General features: G+C 54.3%; 7 protein-coding genes across 7 annotated transcripts; 3 read left to right on the top strand and 4 right to left on the bottom strand.

Annotated features, from left to right (window-relative positions):
- Positions 1 to 661: 661 nt before the first annotated feature.
- On the bottom strand, positions 662 to 3205 carry ASPACDRAFT_52742 (putative C6 transcription factor; the record flags this gene model as incomplete). Its single annotated transcript, XM_020202653.1, has 5 exons — positions 662 to 724; positions 774 to 860; positions 910 to 1205; positions 1261 to 2542; positions 2651 to 3205. 5 exons carry the CDS (start codon positions 3203 to 3205, stop codon positions 662 to 664), a joined length of 2283 nt encoding a protein of 760 aa, XP_020055692.1.
- Positions 3206 to 4235: 1030 nt separating this feature from the next.
- On the top strand, positions 4236 to 5799 carry ASPACDRAFT_120702 (sucrase/ferredoxin-like domain-containing protein). The gene is made up of 3 exons (XM_020196371.1): positions 4236 to 4556; positions 4614 to 5026; positions 5105 to 5799. Coding segments are annotated over exons 1-3 (1020 nt in total). The 5' UTR covers positions 4236 to 4555; the 3' UTR covers positions 5711 to 5799.
- A 276-nt stretch (positions 5800 to 6075) lies between these two features.
- Positions 6076 to 7917, top strand: sld2 (the record flags this gene model as incomplete). The annotated part of the gene is made up of 2 exons (XM_020199655.1): positions 6076 to 6220; positions 6317 to 7917. The coding sequence occupies 2 exons, from the start codon at positions 6076 to 6078 to the stop codon at positions 7915 to 7917; spliced, it is 1746 nt and encodes a 581-aa protein (XP_020055690.1).
- Positions 7918 to 8098: 181 nt separating this feature from the next.
- Positions 8099 to 9402, bottom strand: ASPACDRAFT_1870539 (RING finger domain protein; the record flags this gene model as incomplete). The annotated part of the gene is made up of 2 exons (XM_020197955.1): positions 9146 to 9402; positions 8099 to 9063 (listed from the first exon to the last, which is right to left on the bottom strand). Exons 1-2 carry the CDS (start codon positions 9351 to 9353, stop codon positions 8099 to 8101), a joined length of 1173 nt encoding a protein of 390 aa, XP_020055689.1. The 5' UTR covers positions 9354 to 9402.
- A 246-nt stretch (positions 9403 to 9648) lies between these two features.
- On the top strand, positions 9649 to 12060 carry ASPACDRAFT_120698 (rRNA 2'-O-methyltransferase fibrillarin-like protein). The gene is made up of 5 exons (XM_020196370.1): positions 9649 to 9906; positions 9988 to 10035; positions 10092 to 10273; positions 10345 to 10613; positions 10677 to 12060. Exons 1-5 carry the CDS (start codon positions 9825 to 9827, stop codon positions 11881 to 11883), a joined length of 1788 nt encoding a protein of 595 aa, XP_020055688.1. The 5' UTR covers positions 9649 to 9824; the 3' UTR covers positions 11884 to 12060.
- Positions 12061 to 12908: 848 nt separating this feature from the next.
- ASPACDRAFT_61130 (Fig1 domain-containing protein) lies at positions 12909 to 13877 on the bottom strand (the record flags this gene model as incomplete). The annotated part of the gene is made up of 4 exons (XM_020203630.1): positions 12909 to 13287; positions 13337 to 13664; positions 13717 to 13785; positions 13847 to 13877. The coding sequence occupies 4 exons, from the start codon at positions 13875 to 13877 to the stop codon at positions 12909 to 12911; spliced, it is 807 nt and encodes a 268-aa protein (XP_020055687.1).
- A 963-nt stretch (positions 13878 to 14840) lies between these two features.
- On the bottom strand, positions 14841 to 17573 carry ASPACDRAFT_79254 (putative exonuclease). Its single transcript, XM_020205354.1, has 3 exons — positions 17422 to 17573; positions 17214 to 17361; positions 14841 to 17161 (listed from the first exon to the last, which is right to left on the bottom strand). Exons 1-3 carry the CDS (start codon positions 17432 to 17434, stop codon positions 15022 to 15024), a joined length of 2301 nt encoding a protein of 766 aa, XP_020055686.1. The 5' UTR covers positions 17435 to 17573; the 3' UTR covers positions 14841 to 15021.
- Positions 17574 to 17672: the final 99 nt, after the last annotated feature.

The following is a 17672-nucleotide window of genomic DNA, read 5'->3' as shown; positions in this document are numbered from 1 at the left end:
TGATACATACATGGCATCCAGTGTTGACCCTGGAAAGACACACTGTAATTTCGCTCTGCATCATGCAGCACAGCCATTGCTGCAGAGACATTGGATTTGCATCGTCAAGCAATCACTCCACTGACTGGCATTCAATGCAGGGTGTCTACGTCATGGACCTCACTCAATGCCCCAAGCAAGGGACCTCAACTGACGTACAGAATCGATCACTCAATGCCATTCGCAAGATGATCAACAACCCCACCACCCCCACCACCCCCAAACCCCAAGGTGTTCGTTCCGTTCTTGCATCATCCCTGCATAAACCACAACTTGTGGGCTATCGGTTGCAATATTCAGGGGCTCCGGATTTCTCCTTGGTAAGGCTGATTGATGATTGCGCACCGTTGACAACGAAAACAAAACCGGGCGGGGAGCGAAGTGAGCCCAGATGTGGGTGCATGACTATTCAGTGACATCGATGCGATGCCGTGGATCGTCGCTCAACCCGATCGCATGGCGTCACCGCCACGACGATCACTAAGGCAATCAGAAGAGCATTCAGATGATACAGGTTATCGATTGTATGAGTATTTGTACAGTGCAAACCATCATCGTCGTGATAGGGCATTAGGTAATAAGGGAAGGTGGTGGGCATGATTTATCTACTCTTACATCACGGCTAGAACGTTATGCCCGTCAAGTCGGCCCAGTCAAAGGAGTCGAGAAACGGATCTACAGCGGGCTAGACAGATCGTTAGCGAGATGAGAGAGAAAGGGTAGATCGAACTAACCACCATGCCGAAGGTCCCCGGTTGCCCTACGGCTACGTCTGGAACAAAGGGCGGCGCCATCCCAGGGCCGGCGTTCAAACTCGGAACCTGGAATCGTCAGGATGAGCTGCGGAATAAGAGAGACTAGGTCGCTTACCTGGTTGGTCTTGAAACTGCCCATGCCCCAGTCGCCCAGATGAGCGCAGTTGCCATGTCGTGTGAAGAGTGTCTGCGCGAATAGTATCACACGCTCCACCACTTCTTGCTTGTAAACATGGGACTGGCTTGGCCAGAGAGTGGCTTTCACCAGCGCCAGAATTGTCGACATGAAGAAGTATTCTTTCGCTCCCTTTACCACAAGAAGGAGGCGGGATTCGAGGCAGGTCAGGGCGGTCTCCACCAGGGAGATTAATGACTCGGGGAGCCCAGGGAGGGTACGAGTGAGAGAAGTAGCTGCCCGTAGAATTAGCACTACCCACGAACAGCGCAGAAGGCATAATTGACTGACCGGATTTGTTGTCCTTTTCATGAAGGAGCTGGCATATGGTGCAGTAAGCCTGCACGGTCCATTCTCCCATATTGCAAAGTGACAGCTGAGCCGACCTCTCACGGAGCTGGCGCTGCGTGGAAAGAATCATCGACGCCACTTCGAGGCGGGACCGAGCTGACGGTGCGAAAAGAGCCTCTCTGGGGGCTTCAATGGCAAACGGGGTGTGGATAGACAAAAGCGAATGGCCGATCTTGTTCTTCAAAAGAGCCCTCATCAAGATTACGCGCTCCGAAGTGCGATGGAGGTCATCAACTTCAGATGTGGGCCATGCGGGGATCTTGGAAAGATGACGATTCAATTCCCAATCCAGACGCATTATCTCTTCGTACCGACAACTAACGCGAGGAGAGTGCATTAAGGCGCAGGCCTTCAGCCGCAAAGGAAGAGATTGTGTCAGCACCGCCTGGAACGATGAGTCTGTCATCACATCCAGCGGCTTTTCGTCCGGAAGCTCGGTGCTAGCGTCGTTGATTTCCGTATCATCGATATTCAACGCTGGGAAGGTATCATAGTCGTCTTCTTGCACCGAAGGGGGCATGCCTCGTTCGAGGGAGATCTGGAGGTCGAGTTCTACGATGGTAGCCCACATTCGTCGGCGCATCTCCATGCTGAACGCGGAAATCTTCGTATATCGACTTGGATCGCGGTGATACCCCGCCATCATAGCCCGCTTGACGAGAGTCCCTGTGGCAAGCCATGCCTGACTGCGTTTCATGCCATGGATATTCAGAGCGATGATGAGCAGAGTCTGCAGACGGAGGGTAGCGAGCTCGGGTCGCTTGAGGTTGGCATTTTCGATCCACTTCTCTGCGTGGAGAATCCATTCAATGGCAGTATAGCAGGTGAGGGGCGCCTCATTCTTCATTTGAAGAGTATTGAGGTCCGCTAGATTCCACGCACAAGCCAGCACCAAGAGCAGTTGAACCACAAAGACAGTCGAGGTCATGTCGGGGCTTTCCCGCTGTGCCCAGAACTGCTCCAGCTCCTCGAAGAACGAGGGCATGTGCAGGATACGATGGGTGGACTCGATATAGATGCAATACAAGTAGACCAACTCGTCGACGACTGCGCGAGCTGGAAGCATGGTGACTAGTGACTGCATGGTGGGCATGGGGAAGGGCTCGTTCAAAGGTTTCCGCTTCCAGAGGCCCTTTTTAACTCTGATAAGATCCGGTCGCAAGGCCGAGAGATGCGGACTGGCAACCCTGATCTCTTCGGCAAAGGCTCTGAGGTCGGGGAACTAAAGTATGCAATCAACATAAGTGACTCGTGGCAGGGCCAATCAGATCGTAGGATTGTTTTTGTTTGTCCCTCGGACATGAGTTGGCTTGGATCATGGATGGCATACCTGAGCTATCAGATTGGCAAATATGCCCGAGCCATTGTAACGAGTCTTGGTCTCTCGCCCTCGCATCATGATCCGCGGGGAGATATCCAGCTGCTGCGTCGGCGAGGCCAGATCTTCGTCGTCCTCGGCGGGGTGCGGTTGGGTGTCCGGGTGAGGCTCGAAGACCTGGCGCGGCCGGTGCAGCAGGCTGGTATTTGCATAAGGTTCTTGGTTGACGGCGGCCTTGGGGGCGCCGAGAACGGTTTCTAGAAACTTATCGCGTCTCTCCTCGCCGGGACGTGAGTCCCTGGAGGATGGTTGAGGCCGAGTCGGCAAACTACTTATCCCCGAGTCCGGGGTAGGGTGGGCAGTCGCCCGATCAGTCTGGGCCATTTGTGTCGTGGCTGTGGGACCTCTCTCGGAGAAAACGGGCGAAGCAACTGTATTGGGTTGCTGCCAGAGAAATCCATCCTCGTAGGTGCATCGGGTTGGGGTTTTGCTCTTCTGACAACGTCCGCATACGGGATATTCACGGTCGCAACGGAGCTTTCTGCTGCGGCACTGCATACACGCCATTGTCCGTCGGCGTCGCTTGCGCACTCGATGCTGTTGCTGTTGCTGCTGCTGCTGCTGCTGCTGCTGCTGTTGTTCTGGTTGAGAATTTGGAGCCGAAGCTGCCAATTTCAACTGAACGTCAGCCATCATTGGAGAGGAAGAGGGGGGGGGGTGGATGCGCAGTGTAAAAGGATGAGAAGGAAGTGAGAAACGGAGGTAGGTATGCGCACCACCGCCAAAATGTATTGGGGGCAGATGGAGGGGGGGGGTCCATGGTGGAATGGGTGGAGGACCGCAGGCAGAGCGAGTGAGTTTCCCTCCCAGGCCTCAGTCACAATTGGTGGATGGTGGCTTACGTGTTTGGCACTGCCGGCCATATCCACCAAATGGGGCAACCTGACCCGGTGGGCCTGGTTTCACACCTTTCCAAGAACAAGAACAATCGCCGATGTGTACGCAGAGACAATTCTTAATTTCTTTACAGTTTCTCAATCACTATGCACTATGTGTTTGCACATACTGTACAATCGATTGTCTTTCATCTTCTTTCACTTCGACACAAGACCGTTGGATTTTTCGCCGAGTAGCCAGTAGGGTACGATAACGTTCAGTGAAAAAGGCGCAGCCGCCATTTTCCTCCGGCTTGGTTTTTACAACGCCCACACATAGCTTCGCTTAAAGTTACGGTCGGCTTTTCCAAGATTGTTGATTGATTGTTTCAGTCGCATTCTCTTAGACATTCGCCAGAACATTCATTTGCAGCAATTTAACCAGACTGGGGGATGAACAACCAGGATTTGCCTAATTGGGTTTAGTGACGAGAAGGATCGAAGGGTCCAGAGCTGCAGGCAGGCAAGCAATTGGAAACACGGGCCAGAGTCCCACTGTCGCGAAGAGGGGCGAGGGGCTGGTGCAATTGAAGGCATTGCATTGTCCAACGGCCTAATCTTTGGGTCCTCGGTATTTTCTGGTTTTCGGCTCAATTGAGTGCGATAGAGTTATGGAGCCGGAGACTCAAAATTAGCCAGTGGCCGCACTGCCAATAACTAAGCAACGCTTTGCTTTAACTACTCGTCCGCAGCCAGTCAAGTGTGTTAACTATAGTTCGCCGGAGGAGCTACCGTACTGTATGTGGTCCACGACTCAAACTGACACATTATGACAATGACAGTGGAAGTGTAGCTGCAGCCTACCATTTGACAGGTCGCTGTCATTGTCTCCGCGACATACCTTACTCGAAGTTTAATTCCACGCCTCGACGGAATAGAGAACAATCATGGTTGCCTATTTCGATTACCTCCCTCGGGGATAAGCCTCGGAGATGATACTTTGCGATAGTCCGTCTCCGAGCTCAACGGAGTATATAGGAAAAGTTAGAATTCAATCCACCATGGAAATGGCTGTCAGATTTATTTATTTTCTTCTCTAGTGTCCGAGCAGTTCAATCGATTATCGTACGATATACCCATTCTCTTTGAAGATCAGCGTGCCGGGAAAGACCACCATTCTCTCAAAAGCATAGCGTCGCAAACCAACCCAGCTACGATGCTCCGGTCCCTTCTGTCGCGCGGCGGCCTGATCCGCAACGACGACTACATCTTCCCCAGCGTGGATCCCACGCAAGACGGGCCCGACTGCAAGCAAGACTGCGTCGACTGCACGGTACAATTCCCATCGAAGGTGAAGGTCGAGACCTCCCGGCCGCTGTACGGACACATCAAAGAATTCCACACCCACGTCTTGGTCGCGACAGGGAAGTCGGACTGGACCGAACATGTTGAGAACGAGAAGGGATCTCTCATGGAGGCATTCGATGCTTCATCCAACCAGTCCAAACACGGGGTATGTTCAAATCCGGCATTAAGCATGAGCCAGGTCCGCTGAGTGCGAATGAATGATCGCTGACGGGGAGAAACCTAGCGCATGATGATCTCAGCCTCAAATCTCCAGTCCCACCACGAGAAAGAAGAAGAAGACGACAACAACAACAACGACAACAACAACGGGACGACAATTCTTCTCCTCCCCTCCTTCACCTTCCTCGACTCCGTGCACAAAGCCGACGTACGCGAGGTCGTTGACCGATACATCGACGCCCCGCTCTCCAACAAAGGCCTCGTGGCCCACGATCCCGCATCGCGACTGGCCCCGCGACCATGCCAGTACGACTACGTGGTGCTGCTCTGCTCCCACCGACGGCGCGACGCGCGCTGCGGGATCACCGCTCCGCTGATCAAGAAGGAGCTGGAGCGACATCTGCGGCCGCTGGGGCTGTATCGCGACGCGACCGACGAGCGGCCCGGCGGCGTGGGCATCTTCTTCGTCTCGCATGTCGGCGGCCACAAGTTCTCGGCGAATGTGCTGGTGTATCGGAAGGCGCAGGAGCAGATGATCTGGCTGGCCCGGATCCGGCCGGAGCACTGCGAGGGCATCGTCAAGTACACGCTTCTGCAGGGCAAGGTGGTGCATCCTGACTCCCAGTTACGGGGTGGGTTCGATCGATGTCGTGGTTTGACGAGTTGGTGATAGAATTTTGTTCTCAGTGATCATGATTAAATCTGTATACTTAGCTAATACCCAATCAAGTCATAAGAATAATTAAATCTCAGGTACGGTACAGTACAAAAATTAGACTTCGATCCATAAACATCTACGGAGTACTACGTGAAAGTGAAAGCCGGGGACCGAGACACGCTACGTCAGCCCGCCCTGCACAAACCCGCGTTAATTGATTTTCGCGGACGCGACGGGACCAACAGCCGGACCACGATTAACTTACCCACCAAGACCACCACCACCACCACGCCTACACAATCCCTTCTCCTCAGACAAACCTTGACAGCCACTTGATCCTCCTATACTACGGCACTATAGATCCTCAACATGCAATAATGGCCACCACCATACCACCCTCCTCAACAACCCCCTCCTCCACCACCCTCCGCGCGGAGCTCAAAGAATGGGAACGAGCATTCGCCGACGCCAACGGAGGCAGAAAGGCCGATCGAAGTGACATCAAGAAGGTACCTGAGATTGGTAAGCGCCTATCCCCCTTCCCCTCCAGAACAGTAAAACTTGCCCCCTCCCTCAGAAGCAGAAGGCCCAGCTAACGCCCACTTTTGGGTCTATCAGCCGCCAAATACAAAGAATATTCCCGCCTCAAAGCCCTCGAGACATCATCCTCTACCAGCATACCCACCAACCCAACAGAGGAAAACGCCCGACACCACAAAAGGAAACGGAAACACACCTCCCCGCATGGGTCTTCGGATAACCTCTCCACCCCACGGAAGAAGACAGACAAAAGCGGGGGGACCGGGGCCTTTGAGACGCCATCCAGAAAATCGACCTCTCATCCGGCGGAGGTCGATCCGTACGACTCGCCGTCGGTGTTGCGGCGGCTTTTCAGCCCGAGCACGCACCTGTCGCCGCTGAAGGCGGCGATCGGGCCGACGCCGCAGCGCGATGGCAAGGCGCTGGGGCTTTTTGATCTGTTGTCGGAGTCCGGTGGGAGTACGGCGACGCCGTCGGCGACGAGGATTGCTGGTTTGAAGGAGGCGAGTGTGCGGACGCCGTCGAGGCGGAGGAGATCCCTGAACAAGAAGAGGGAGACGATGGATACGATTGCGGAGGAAGGGGAGGAAGCGGAAAATGATGGGGAGAGTGAGGATGTCGATGATGATGATGATGATGATGAGAGTTCGAGGCTGGGGAGGACGCCGACTTCGTCGGGGAAGAAGTGGATGCTGTCGACGCTGTTTGCTACTCCGACTACTTGGCGGTATGCGACGATGATGGATGATGGGTCTAATAAGGGAATTGCTGCTGCTGCTGTTGCGGAAGCGACGGCCGGGGGGGCGGCAGAGGGAGCATCAGTGGCGGCAGTGGATGAGCCGAACGACCCTGGGTCGGAGACTCCCTCGTTTCTGCGGCGGTCGACGTCGGGACGGTACGATACCTCAAACATCACGGGTGGATTGAGCCCGATGGCCACGCGGAAACGACCCCAGTTCGTCGGGAAAGGGCTCTCGGCTTTGGTGAAGGGTTTGCGGGACATGGAAGAGGAGCAGTTGGAGGACGATATGGATGTTCTACGAGAAATCGAGGCCGAGCAGGCGGCTATGATGGACGCGGCGCAGGTGGCCGATAGCCAGGCCGCAGCTGAGAACGAGGGCGCTCCCGTCTGGAAGAAGAAGGGCCAGAAGCGGACTACCCGCAAGGTGCGCATGAAGCCGGTGGTTTCAACGTCGAGGCAGGCTGCGCCCGAGCTGCCGTCTTTTTCGGATGAAGAGGAGGAAGACGGCGAGAGGGATAATGGCCCTGATGGGGGGGTCACCGCCGTCCGGGAAACTCAGCAGCTCGTAGCCCCCGGCCCTCTGGACCGGAGCCACATCGACATTCCTGACTTCGACGACCTCGATTCGTTACACACCATGTCGGAACCGGACCTGTCTGACTTCGACCCGGACTACGACGAAGGATCCCGGCCTCGAGAGAAGGGCAAGAGCTTCTCCGAGAAGATGAAGGAGGCCATCGCGGCCGGCAAACCGCCGGCAACAGAGACTCCGGAGAAACCACCTGTACGACCTCAGGCGCAGGCAAAGGACCCCGAGCCCAAACAGCCGCGTGCACGCAAGGTCAATCCGGAGGCGCACGCCAACTACCGGTCGTTGAAAATCCGAAACAAGAACTTCAAGGGACGAGGCGGCGGGCGCTTCGGCAGGCGACGTTGAAAACCAGAGCCTAAACATCACGAGCCATGAAACCTACTAGCGTATTCTTCTCGTTTGCATCATCCAAGATACCAGTCTTATCATTTATACATTTGTCTATAGCATGCATCAATCATTCATAGTATATGCAAGATAATTCCTAGCTGCGAACAGCGCAGCAAGACATACAGCCTTCTCCATCTTAGTCTGGTATATAACGCTCCCGAGCGTACTGTACCCTCCTGGCTTGTTCCGCCTGGCTTTCGCGCTGATACGGCTGCCTCCGTGAATGCGCCGGCTTCGCCACTCGCCCCCTCCCTCTCCCTCTTCCTCTCCCACCTCCCCCATAATGATGTGAAGTCCCACCCCGATAAACCGGCGTCGACGCCGAGGCGCCCTCAGCCCGCGCCTGCGCAGACGAAGCTCCCTCCCGCCGCGACACATCCTCATACTGCACATGCCGATCCCAATCCTCCAGCGAGGTATACGGACTCCGCAGCCAAGCCTGCAGCTCATGCAGAAACAACCGCGCATTCTCTCTTCCCAAGAAATCCCGGAGAAGTTCCTCCGCCTGACCCGCGCTGCCCTTGATATCGACCGTGCGGAGTATCGCGATGATGTACTCGAGAAGGAACTCGGCATTATTGCCACGGCGGTTCTCTAGTCGCTGTTGACCCGCCCGTGGAGGTGCGGACTGCTGTCGCTGCGCCGTCGAGCGCAATTCACCAGCACCTCTACCAATTCCCTCGTTATGTTCCGCGGCGGAGAGCTCAGATGAGGGGTTCAGAAAGGCGAACACTTTGAGTTCGCGCCGGATCCATTTGCGCGCGCGCGAGACAAGCTCCTCCTCGCGGTTGAAGCGGTCGGGCGTGAGCTCGCGGTATTGGGAGAGACGATTGGAGCCGACGCGCAGGGAGTAGAGTTGGTGGCGGTAGATGTGTTGGCGTCGGCGGAGGGGGTCGTCGCTCGGTTGGTCTTGGAGCGGTGGTCGATTCGCGGGGCTTCGAGCGCGGCGCGGGCGACGGGCTGGGTGATGGTGGATGGGTGATGCGGGGAGGTAGGACGAGGATGTATTGGTGTTCGCTGGCGGGGCAGGCGGTAGGTGATAGATCTTGGTTCCTTGGGGGCTGTCGAGGTTGTATCTGACTGCGGAGACGTCGCTCTTGCCTTCAACTTGGCGTCAGCTGAAGACCCTGACCCTTTGCAGACTGGACCAAATTCGAATTCTCGGGTACGTGAGAGTACATACAGAGCGGGCAGTTCCGACGCTGCTCCAGCCAGCTCACCAGACACAGAAAGTCGAAGTTCGCATGCTTGCAGGGCACCGCAATGGCGGTTTCGGAGATCGGTTCGAGGCAGATGACGCACGGATTTGCCTCATTCTCGCTTTCCTCTTGTGCTACCTCTTGGAGCGTTCGTTGCAAGATTGCCTGCCGTATGCCATCATCATCGGACATGGAAAGTTACACCCGCTCGCACATCAAAAGGGGTTCTTTTAACGAGTGGACGATTGGGTATGATGAGAGTGAAAAGAGGATGGGGATGTTTTGTTCGTTAAGTTTCCACATCGAAGAGGGCGAGGAATTGCTGACCGCCTTGGAACCAAACGTCATTGCAGTCTACCTCACCGCTTAGAAAGTCGACGACTTCCCGTCGCAAAGAGCTGACCAAAAAGTCCAGACCGCCTGCCGAAGACATCGAAACTGCCCGCCACAATGGAGACGGAGGCGGGCCAAGCGCGCCTCTTTGCGGCGGCCTTCCGTGATATGCGGCGAAATCTCCGCGGTGAAACCTCGCACTGACTCACAGTAGCTGTGGATATATGAATCTCTGCTTGCCTATGTGAATCCTTGAATGTCGGTCGCAACTCACTCATGCTGAAGGTAATGAGATCTGCAAGGTCCGTAGTCGCAGAGAACGCTTCCAAAATGAGAAATCACACTCAGAGTGCGCCCGCGCGCACCATCACCAGTCTAAGACGCTGGTCCATCACCAACAAAGAACTACCAGGTAAGGATCTTGCTTCCACAACCAGATACGCGCTTCGAAAGCTGCGGATGGCTGATATTCTCGTCTGTTCTTGCGCTACAGCAGTATCGCAGGTCAGGTCTATTCACGTCTACGACTTCGACAACACATGTAAGGATGTCCTGCGACCTCCGTCTGATTCGCCCTCGCATCCTAATGCTTTCCAGTATTCCTGAGCCCACTTCCGAATCCGCAACTCTGGAACGGTCCGACGATCGGGTTCCTTCAGGCTTATGAGAGTTTCGCGAACGGCGGTTGGTGGCATGACCCGAACCTCCTGTCGGCTACCGGAGAAGGTATCGAGAAGGAGGAACCGCGCGCTTGGGAGGGGTGGTGGAACGAACAGATTGTGTGGCCTTCCATTACATTACAATAACCTACAAGTGAACTACAGCAATTGGCTGATACGTTCCCCCTTAGGTGCAACTCGTGAAATTGAGCATGGAGCAGAAAGACGCCTTGACGGTGCTTCTAACGGGTCGCAGTGAAAGTGGATTCTCGGAGATCATCAAACGAATCGTGAGCAGCAAGAAGCTGGAGTTCGATTTGATATGCCTCAAGCCGGAAGTTGGCCCGAGGAATCAGCGCTTCGCGACCACGATGGAATTCAAGCAGACCTTCCTGGAAGACCTTATCCTCACTTACGAGCAGGCTGAAGATCTTCGCATCTATGAAGACCGCCCGAAACAGTACGTCTCTCCTTTATGTGTTATTCTCGTTCATATTGCCGGAACGTCTGACCTTTCTGCCAGTGCCAAAGGCTTCCGGGACTACTTCGAGCAGCTGAACCGCAAGTTCCAGCCTGCGCAGGGCCCCAGCCCGAGAAAGCCGATCACTTCGGAAGTCATCCAGGTCGCGGAAGGATCCATGTATCTTGACCCCGTATGGGAAGCCGCCGAGGTGCAGCGCATGATTAACTCACACAACCTCACCACCCGCAACCCGTCACTAAATAAGGCCAAGTCGCCGTACGGTCGACTGCGCATCAAGCGCACCATCTTCTACACCGGCTACTTGATCTCCAACGCCGACTCAAGCCGGTTGATTCGCGAAGTACTAACCCCCATGCTCCCCTACGGGCTCGCGGACTCCAACGACCTGAAGTACATGGCCAACAGCATCCTGATCACGCCCCGCCCCGCCCCGCGGTCGATCCTGGACAAGGTCGGGGGCATTGGCAAGAAGCTGAGCTGGCAGATCACGGGCACGGCCTGCTTCGAGAACCGCGTCTGGGCCGCGCGCATGGCGCCCGTTCCCGCCACCGAGAAGTACTACACGGAGAACCCGCAGCCCGTCGTGGTGCTGGCGGTGCGCAAGGGCGCGCGCCCCATCGACGCCGGCAAGATCCAGAACTGGCACCCCGTCCCCGCCGACAAGGCCCTCACCGTGGACACTGTCGTCGGCGAGAAGGTGGTCCTGCGCGTCGAGGAGGAGAACCCCAACGAGGGCGAGTGGGAGAGCCAGTTCCTCAACAAGAATAACAAAAGACGGCACCAGCAGGAACGCAACGAAGAGATCCTGTATCCGCCGCACGCGGAGCAGCAGCCCGCCGCGACGTATGATGGCGCCGCTGCTTCTGCATCCCACCACCACCACCACCACCACCCTCACCACCCCCACGGCAGACAGCCGCACCCGAATACCTTGCGCAACGGAGGGAATCGCCATCACCATGATGATAGTGGACCCCCGCGTCGGGGTAACGCATTCCGCGGCCGCGGTCGCGGCGGTGCGGCAGGGCGAGGCAGGGGCGGCGGCGGTGGCCACCATCAGAACCGCGGCGGCAACCGTGGTGGTGGCGGCGGTGGTGGTCGAGGCCGTGGTGGTGGTGGTAGCGGTGGCCGTGACAATGGTCCGCCGGGGTACCGGTCCCTAGACGATTACGGCGGTGGGTATGAAGGGAACAATTACGAGGAAAAGCCCGGGCCAGGCGGTGGTCCGCCGGTGATGAACTACTAAACAAAAGGAACAATAGGCGGGGCGGCTCTATTGTTTGCGTAACCCACCCCGCGGGTCATCGTCGTCGCGATTTGTTCTTTTATGTGAACCGATGAGAGGATGTTTTGTTCTCATCAATAGTATACAAGCAAATTTCCCAGTAGACGCTGATCACAATACCATGTCATGTGATTGTCCATCTAGTCTTCGATCTTTTCCCAATTGATTCCTTGTGTAGCTGAAGTCTCCAAACGGGGATTTAGATCGAAAGCTTCTTGATGGTGGGATATTGCTCGAATTGTGTTCCAGTGGGGGGATACGGGGGCTGGTGAGGACAATGCATGTGACGTGTCTCAACTACCTATTGAAGTTCTTTGCGCAGATCGACTCTCATCAGCAGTAAACACAAAATCCACAACAAATACATAATCTTGAAGGCAAAACAACAGCAAAACTATGACGAACCAAATCCACCCAGTGTCCCCTCCGCAGCCAGAAGATAACGTGAAGCAACCTTGACAAGCGTTTTATACAAGGTCAACGACAAAGCAAAAACAAAGCATCGCGGCCAACAAGATCTTTCCCGCCGGAGGAAGGTTATACAGGGAAGGAGGAAAGCGGACGAAACAATAATTTGCGAGTAGATTTATTGTTTCGCATGAGGTGAGCTAAGCTAAGCTCAAGACTGAACGGCCGACTTAATCTGTTGTTGGCCGCATCTTGTTCATTAGGCATTTTTCTTCGTGATGACTTCTTTAAACAAACAAAAATGAAAAACCGTAACCGTATCTCGTATTTCCCTTGTCCAAATGTCCGTGTCCATAAACTCGTATAAAAAACTAGAGACAAAAAGTCCATGTTCCAAATGTCAAATATGCATCATTATTCACGTGCTGCACGTTGTATATGCCGTCTCTGGGACGTGGTGATCGCAAGAAGACGGGAGAGTCGAATGAAGGGTGAATGCGTAGCGTTGAAAATCAGAGTGGGGAATCAAAGTGCAATGAAATAAATTGATGAGGGTGCAAGTTGGCATGTCAACGTGACTATGCTTCGTCCGTCAATTGTCTGATGAGGCTGATGCTGAGAATCATGACGAGAAGACCTATCGTCACGACCACCATGAGACCGAACCCAAACCAGCCCAGTACCATGGCAGAGGTGCCAACACCACTCTTCACACTACCATTGCCCATGTCCTGGGCGATGGTGCTCGCGGCGACGGATGCGGTATGTTGCCAGAGAACGGAAACGAGGACGAAGACGGATGCGACGAAGATGAGAGCCAGGGCGGCTTGCGAGACAGGTCGCGAAGGAAACGGCTTGGCTTCAACTTCGGAACCACTAGCATCGAGCTCGTCGTGCCATCCAGGGAAGGTAGCCAGCAGGATGAAACAGAAAAAGGCGAGGATGACGGCGATGATGCTACCGCGAGTTAGCAAGACACACACGAGAAGAAGAACTAAGAACCTACAGTAGGTACGGAAACACAACAGCATCTTTGAACGTTGACGCAACCCAAATCAGGTTCAGAGGGTCTTGATCGACTGTGACAATCTCGGCCAAGGCGGTCGCATTGGCATTGCAAATATATGATCCCGCATCTGGCTGCACGCAAATACCGAAGTAGCCCACACGGACTTCCATTTCGGCCCCTCCTACGATGTTCGCCGTTGCTGTAACCACGCCAGGATCTACCTGCGCTAGGTTGAATGTCGGCGAGTATCGTTCGTAGTATAGTGATATCAGGAATATGCTAGGGATCTGGGGTGAGGACGACGAGCATCCTGCCAATAATAGGGCTGGTCGACGTTAGTCGCATTCCAGAGCACGGGTGACCGGAGAATTACTGACATAGAAGGATGATGGCGACCGCAATGATAATCATCAGTACGTGGTGGTAGCCAATCATTGGTAGCAGCCCTGCAGGGTCACGAGTTAGTTAGCTCATGCATACTTTCAAAATGAAATCCAGAATACGTACGGGCTAGCCGGGCACCGATTTTAGAAGGCATCTTGGGTTGTCCAGGTGTTGTCTCCCCGTGTCTCTGATCCAAGACTCACTTCTCGGAACCCCGAGAAGGAGTCTGCGCCGGTTGCTGCGCACCTCTTTGATACTACCACCCAACTGACAGATCAAGTATGATGAGAAGCTCTCCTCCTTTGAGAGAAGTGGAGCTTTTTGTGTTGATGTATGTCGGTACTCGTGCTCCCGGCGCTGAGGGAATACGTCAATGTCTCTGAGAGATATGCAGCGATTGTCCGGAATGTTGAGCACAGGAGTTGCAATGCGGCAACGGGCCGGGACCGTTGACAAGATCGAGATCCAAAGAATGTATGACTGGAAAATCTCACGGAGAGCCCTGAATAGTGGATAATGGTGGTTAGAATTGTACAAAGAGAGTCACCAACTGGGCTGGGTGGGCTCGAGTGGAGGGACTGGATGTCTGCCAAAAACAGGCAAGCGGAGGGTAAGGGAATGGGGAAAGGAGAGTGCAGGCAGGAGAGAGGAAAGGGGAGAGTAAGATCTCAGCTGGAGCAGGTTTCCAAGGTTCAGTCCACCCGACAGAATTGTGCCTTGACGCGCCAGAACAGTCAATGAAGCCGGATTGGAAAAGGTAATAATGAGGGGGCTGGGAAGATGGTGTGGAGTGTACGATGTACACAGTACTGTATGTACAGCCCACTCAAACTGCCCAGTACTCTACTTCAGCCCGAACAAGGGCCAAAAGCGGGAGGCTGGGCCACTGCCTGCCACTTCCCGTTTGTTTACCGCGCGTGTTCCCCGGTAACCATCCCACACCGCCCGCCGTCATCTCGCTCCATTGGATCCGCCCTGACTCCACTGATCGCACTAAGCCCCCCTCCCCATCATCTTATCGGCACGTGCCCACTCCCAACCTCCAACTTTTCCATGGAACTAACTACACAAAACCTATGTCATAGTCTGGCCAGATGCTTTGCCAACTAAGGGGTATATGGTTAATCCCATGTAGATCCTATTATTTATACGTCCAAACACCTCTCCGTCATGTAATGTACTGTACTGTATGTCAATCACCCACCCAATGCCATGATACACAAAACTAACAATACTCCCAAGAACTCCTGTAATGATAAAGATAAGTCGACTGCCCCCAAGCACTCCAAGAGTTTGTCTCAACCTACAAAGGAGAATCGCTTGAGGTCAATAACGACTGGGGCCTGCAAGCCTCCATTCGCATCACTGTTGGGTTCTTCCAAATCATCTTCTTCATCGTCTTCACTATCCGGAATGATCATGTCCTCACTCCCATGACAGGTTGGCAGAACATTCTGGGTGCTACCTAGACTGCTGTTGTTGGGCTCAGCTGGAGTAAGGGAGACTTTTGATGCCCGAAATGCGGCGAGAGAGGACGAAAGATGGTTGAGAGATCGGGACCTAGCCAGGGCACTTTGCCCCAGTCGTTGCAAGGGTGTTGTCCGGCCACGTCTAGGCGGCGTCCGTGGACTACCGGTTCTCAGATCCATTGGTGATTTCGCTTTTGAGAAGGAGATAGTTGGCATGGGCCGTGCATTGAGTTCTGTCCGAGTGACAGTCTGCGAGCGAATGCTGCGGTCTCTCCGCTGGAATGCAAACCTCGAAAGCAGCCCTGAGTTTTGCTTCTCGATGTGATAGTCGAGAACTTTCTGAAACTCGGCCGGGTTAGACTCCAGACTGATAGCCTTGGAGTTGCCTTCGGAATCCGATGGCACTTCCTGCCTCTGCCCCAACCCCTGATCGAGGTGGTCCTTGGCATCAGCTTTCGTGGATTGCGGGGGCACATTTGATGCGTCGAGGGGTTGACTTGGCCCAGCGTCTTGATGCTCATCGCTCCTATCTTTCGCAGGTGTCTCGGCAGGATCCGGAATCTGAGACATCATATCCTCTACGGAATCATCCGAGAAGACGTCCAGAGAGTGTTTCCGAGCCTTCTTAGTTCGATCAATCTTGAGTCCGCTCGGGCTAGACTCATCAGTACTGTTTGTGAAGAATCGACTGCGACAAGTAGATGCGCTTGGCAACTGTCCCTCGTCTATATCTGAACAGAGGCGCTGTCGCTTAGACGGTTGCAGAGCAGACAGCCTCAAGGCGTGAGGATTAAAAGAGTCCCGCTCGACACTTCTCACCAAGGGACTAGAGAATCTGCTCGACAAGGTAGCAGAGGAGGACGACCTCATCAAAGTTGGCTGCGTGGGAACGGAACTACTCTCCCAGGAAGTATTAGCATGACGCTCTAGGAGCCGTTGCTGGCTTGGGGACGGCGTGAGGCTATTCGGATCGAGCTCAGCTAACGGCGTACGTCTTGGGGTGAAGAAAGAATTGATGGGTTTGTTGGGCTTCAATTCAGCCGCTGATCCGAGTGTTTGTCGACGTTGCAAGGTGTTTGTGAGTCGTTTCTCGGTAAACTTCGCTGCAGCTGGCGGCTTCAATACCAGAGGTTGCTTGGTTGCTGGATCCAGGTCCCCCCGAGCCACTCCCACCGCAACCTCTGGCTCCACATCACCGCCGATGAAAGTCAATTCTTCTAGGTTAACATCACTTTCAGGCACTGTGAGCGTAACCAGCTTTTCGGCCTTGGGGCAATAGACTCGCTGATAGAGGAAAGTAAGCTCCGCTTCTTTGAAACTCTTCAAGTAGTCCGCAGGAACGTGATACTGGCCGTCAAACTGGAGCATCCGCACGGCTTTCTCAACATTTTTGTATTTCCGTATGCTCTGATGGGCCGTCTTCAGACCCATACGTGGGATATTAGCCAGATAGTCGCAGCCGGCGAGAATGCACATGCGTCGAAAGTCATCATCCGACCATCCTATTAGGCTGACGTCCCGACAAGCCCCGAAGTCCGCGCGATTGATCTCGATGCAGTCACCATGTTGATCAAGCTTGGACAGCAGGCGTTTGGCGCCAAACACAAGCAAGTCGGAGTCCTCTGAGATGATGCCATGAATGATACCCTGCTGCTCCAAGTATACCAATTGTGCATCGGCCTCGTATGGAGCCACCACATACTGCACATTCATTTGCTTCAGTTCTTCAATCAACTCACGCGCCATTAGAGGAGTCACGTCGACCGCCTTCTGTAGTTCCTGGTAGGCTTCCTTCGTGCGGCCCTTCCGGAGCAATTCCATCCCAAGTGACTTGCCGTCATGTCGCCTTTTCTGGCGTCGATCTTCAGTGCCAGCTTTGCTAGGAAGATTGTCACCGTCGAACACAAGGTATGGCGTAACTCCAAAGTAGATAAGCATGCGAACTCGATTAAGAACAAAGTCAATGTGTCTTCATTTATATTAGCGGAAAGCAGTCAGATGGCAGGCCTACAGGTACATACTTCCTTGTGGGCTTGTCCAGGACCAAATCCACGGCACATGCGACCGTACCACGATGTAGCCATCCGTAGGCATCGACTCCCAAGGTCTGCCCACTATAATTTTTCAGGTGACATGGTTTCTGGATTGATTTGAGGAGAACATGGAGACCTAGAAAGAACACGAATAATCAGAGACGACTCTCAAGCGCTTCGGAAAGACCAGGGTTACCTTTAATTCCCATTGTCAGTACCCTATTGACGAGATGGCAGGCCGCGCTCTCTAGACCGGCACCGCCAAGACAGGGATCTGCTCCGGCTGTAGGTGCTCAGGGGTCAAGCCAGATGATGAAAACGAGGACCATGGAAAGGCTCCTAATCAAATGATAGAAGAAGACGTCCACCCCCTAAGCGACCAGCAAAAGACAATGACCTAGACAACGAGGTTGGAATGCTTGATCTTCATCCCCTCCGACGCGCCAG

Source organism: Aspergillus aculeatus, assembly GCF_001890905.1.
Source record: "Aspergillus aculeatus ATCC 16872 unplaced genomic scaffold ASPACscaffold_9, whole genome shotgun sequence".
NCBI classification, from domain to species: domain Eukaryota; kingdom Fungi; phylum Ascomycota; class Eurotiomycetes; order Eurotiales; family Aspergillaceae; genus Aspergillus; species Aspergillus aculeatus.
The sequence above is the reverse complement of the archived record's forward strand: the minus strand, read 5'-3'. Positions and strand labels throughout refer to the sequence as shown.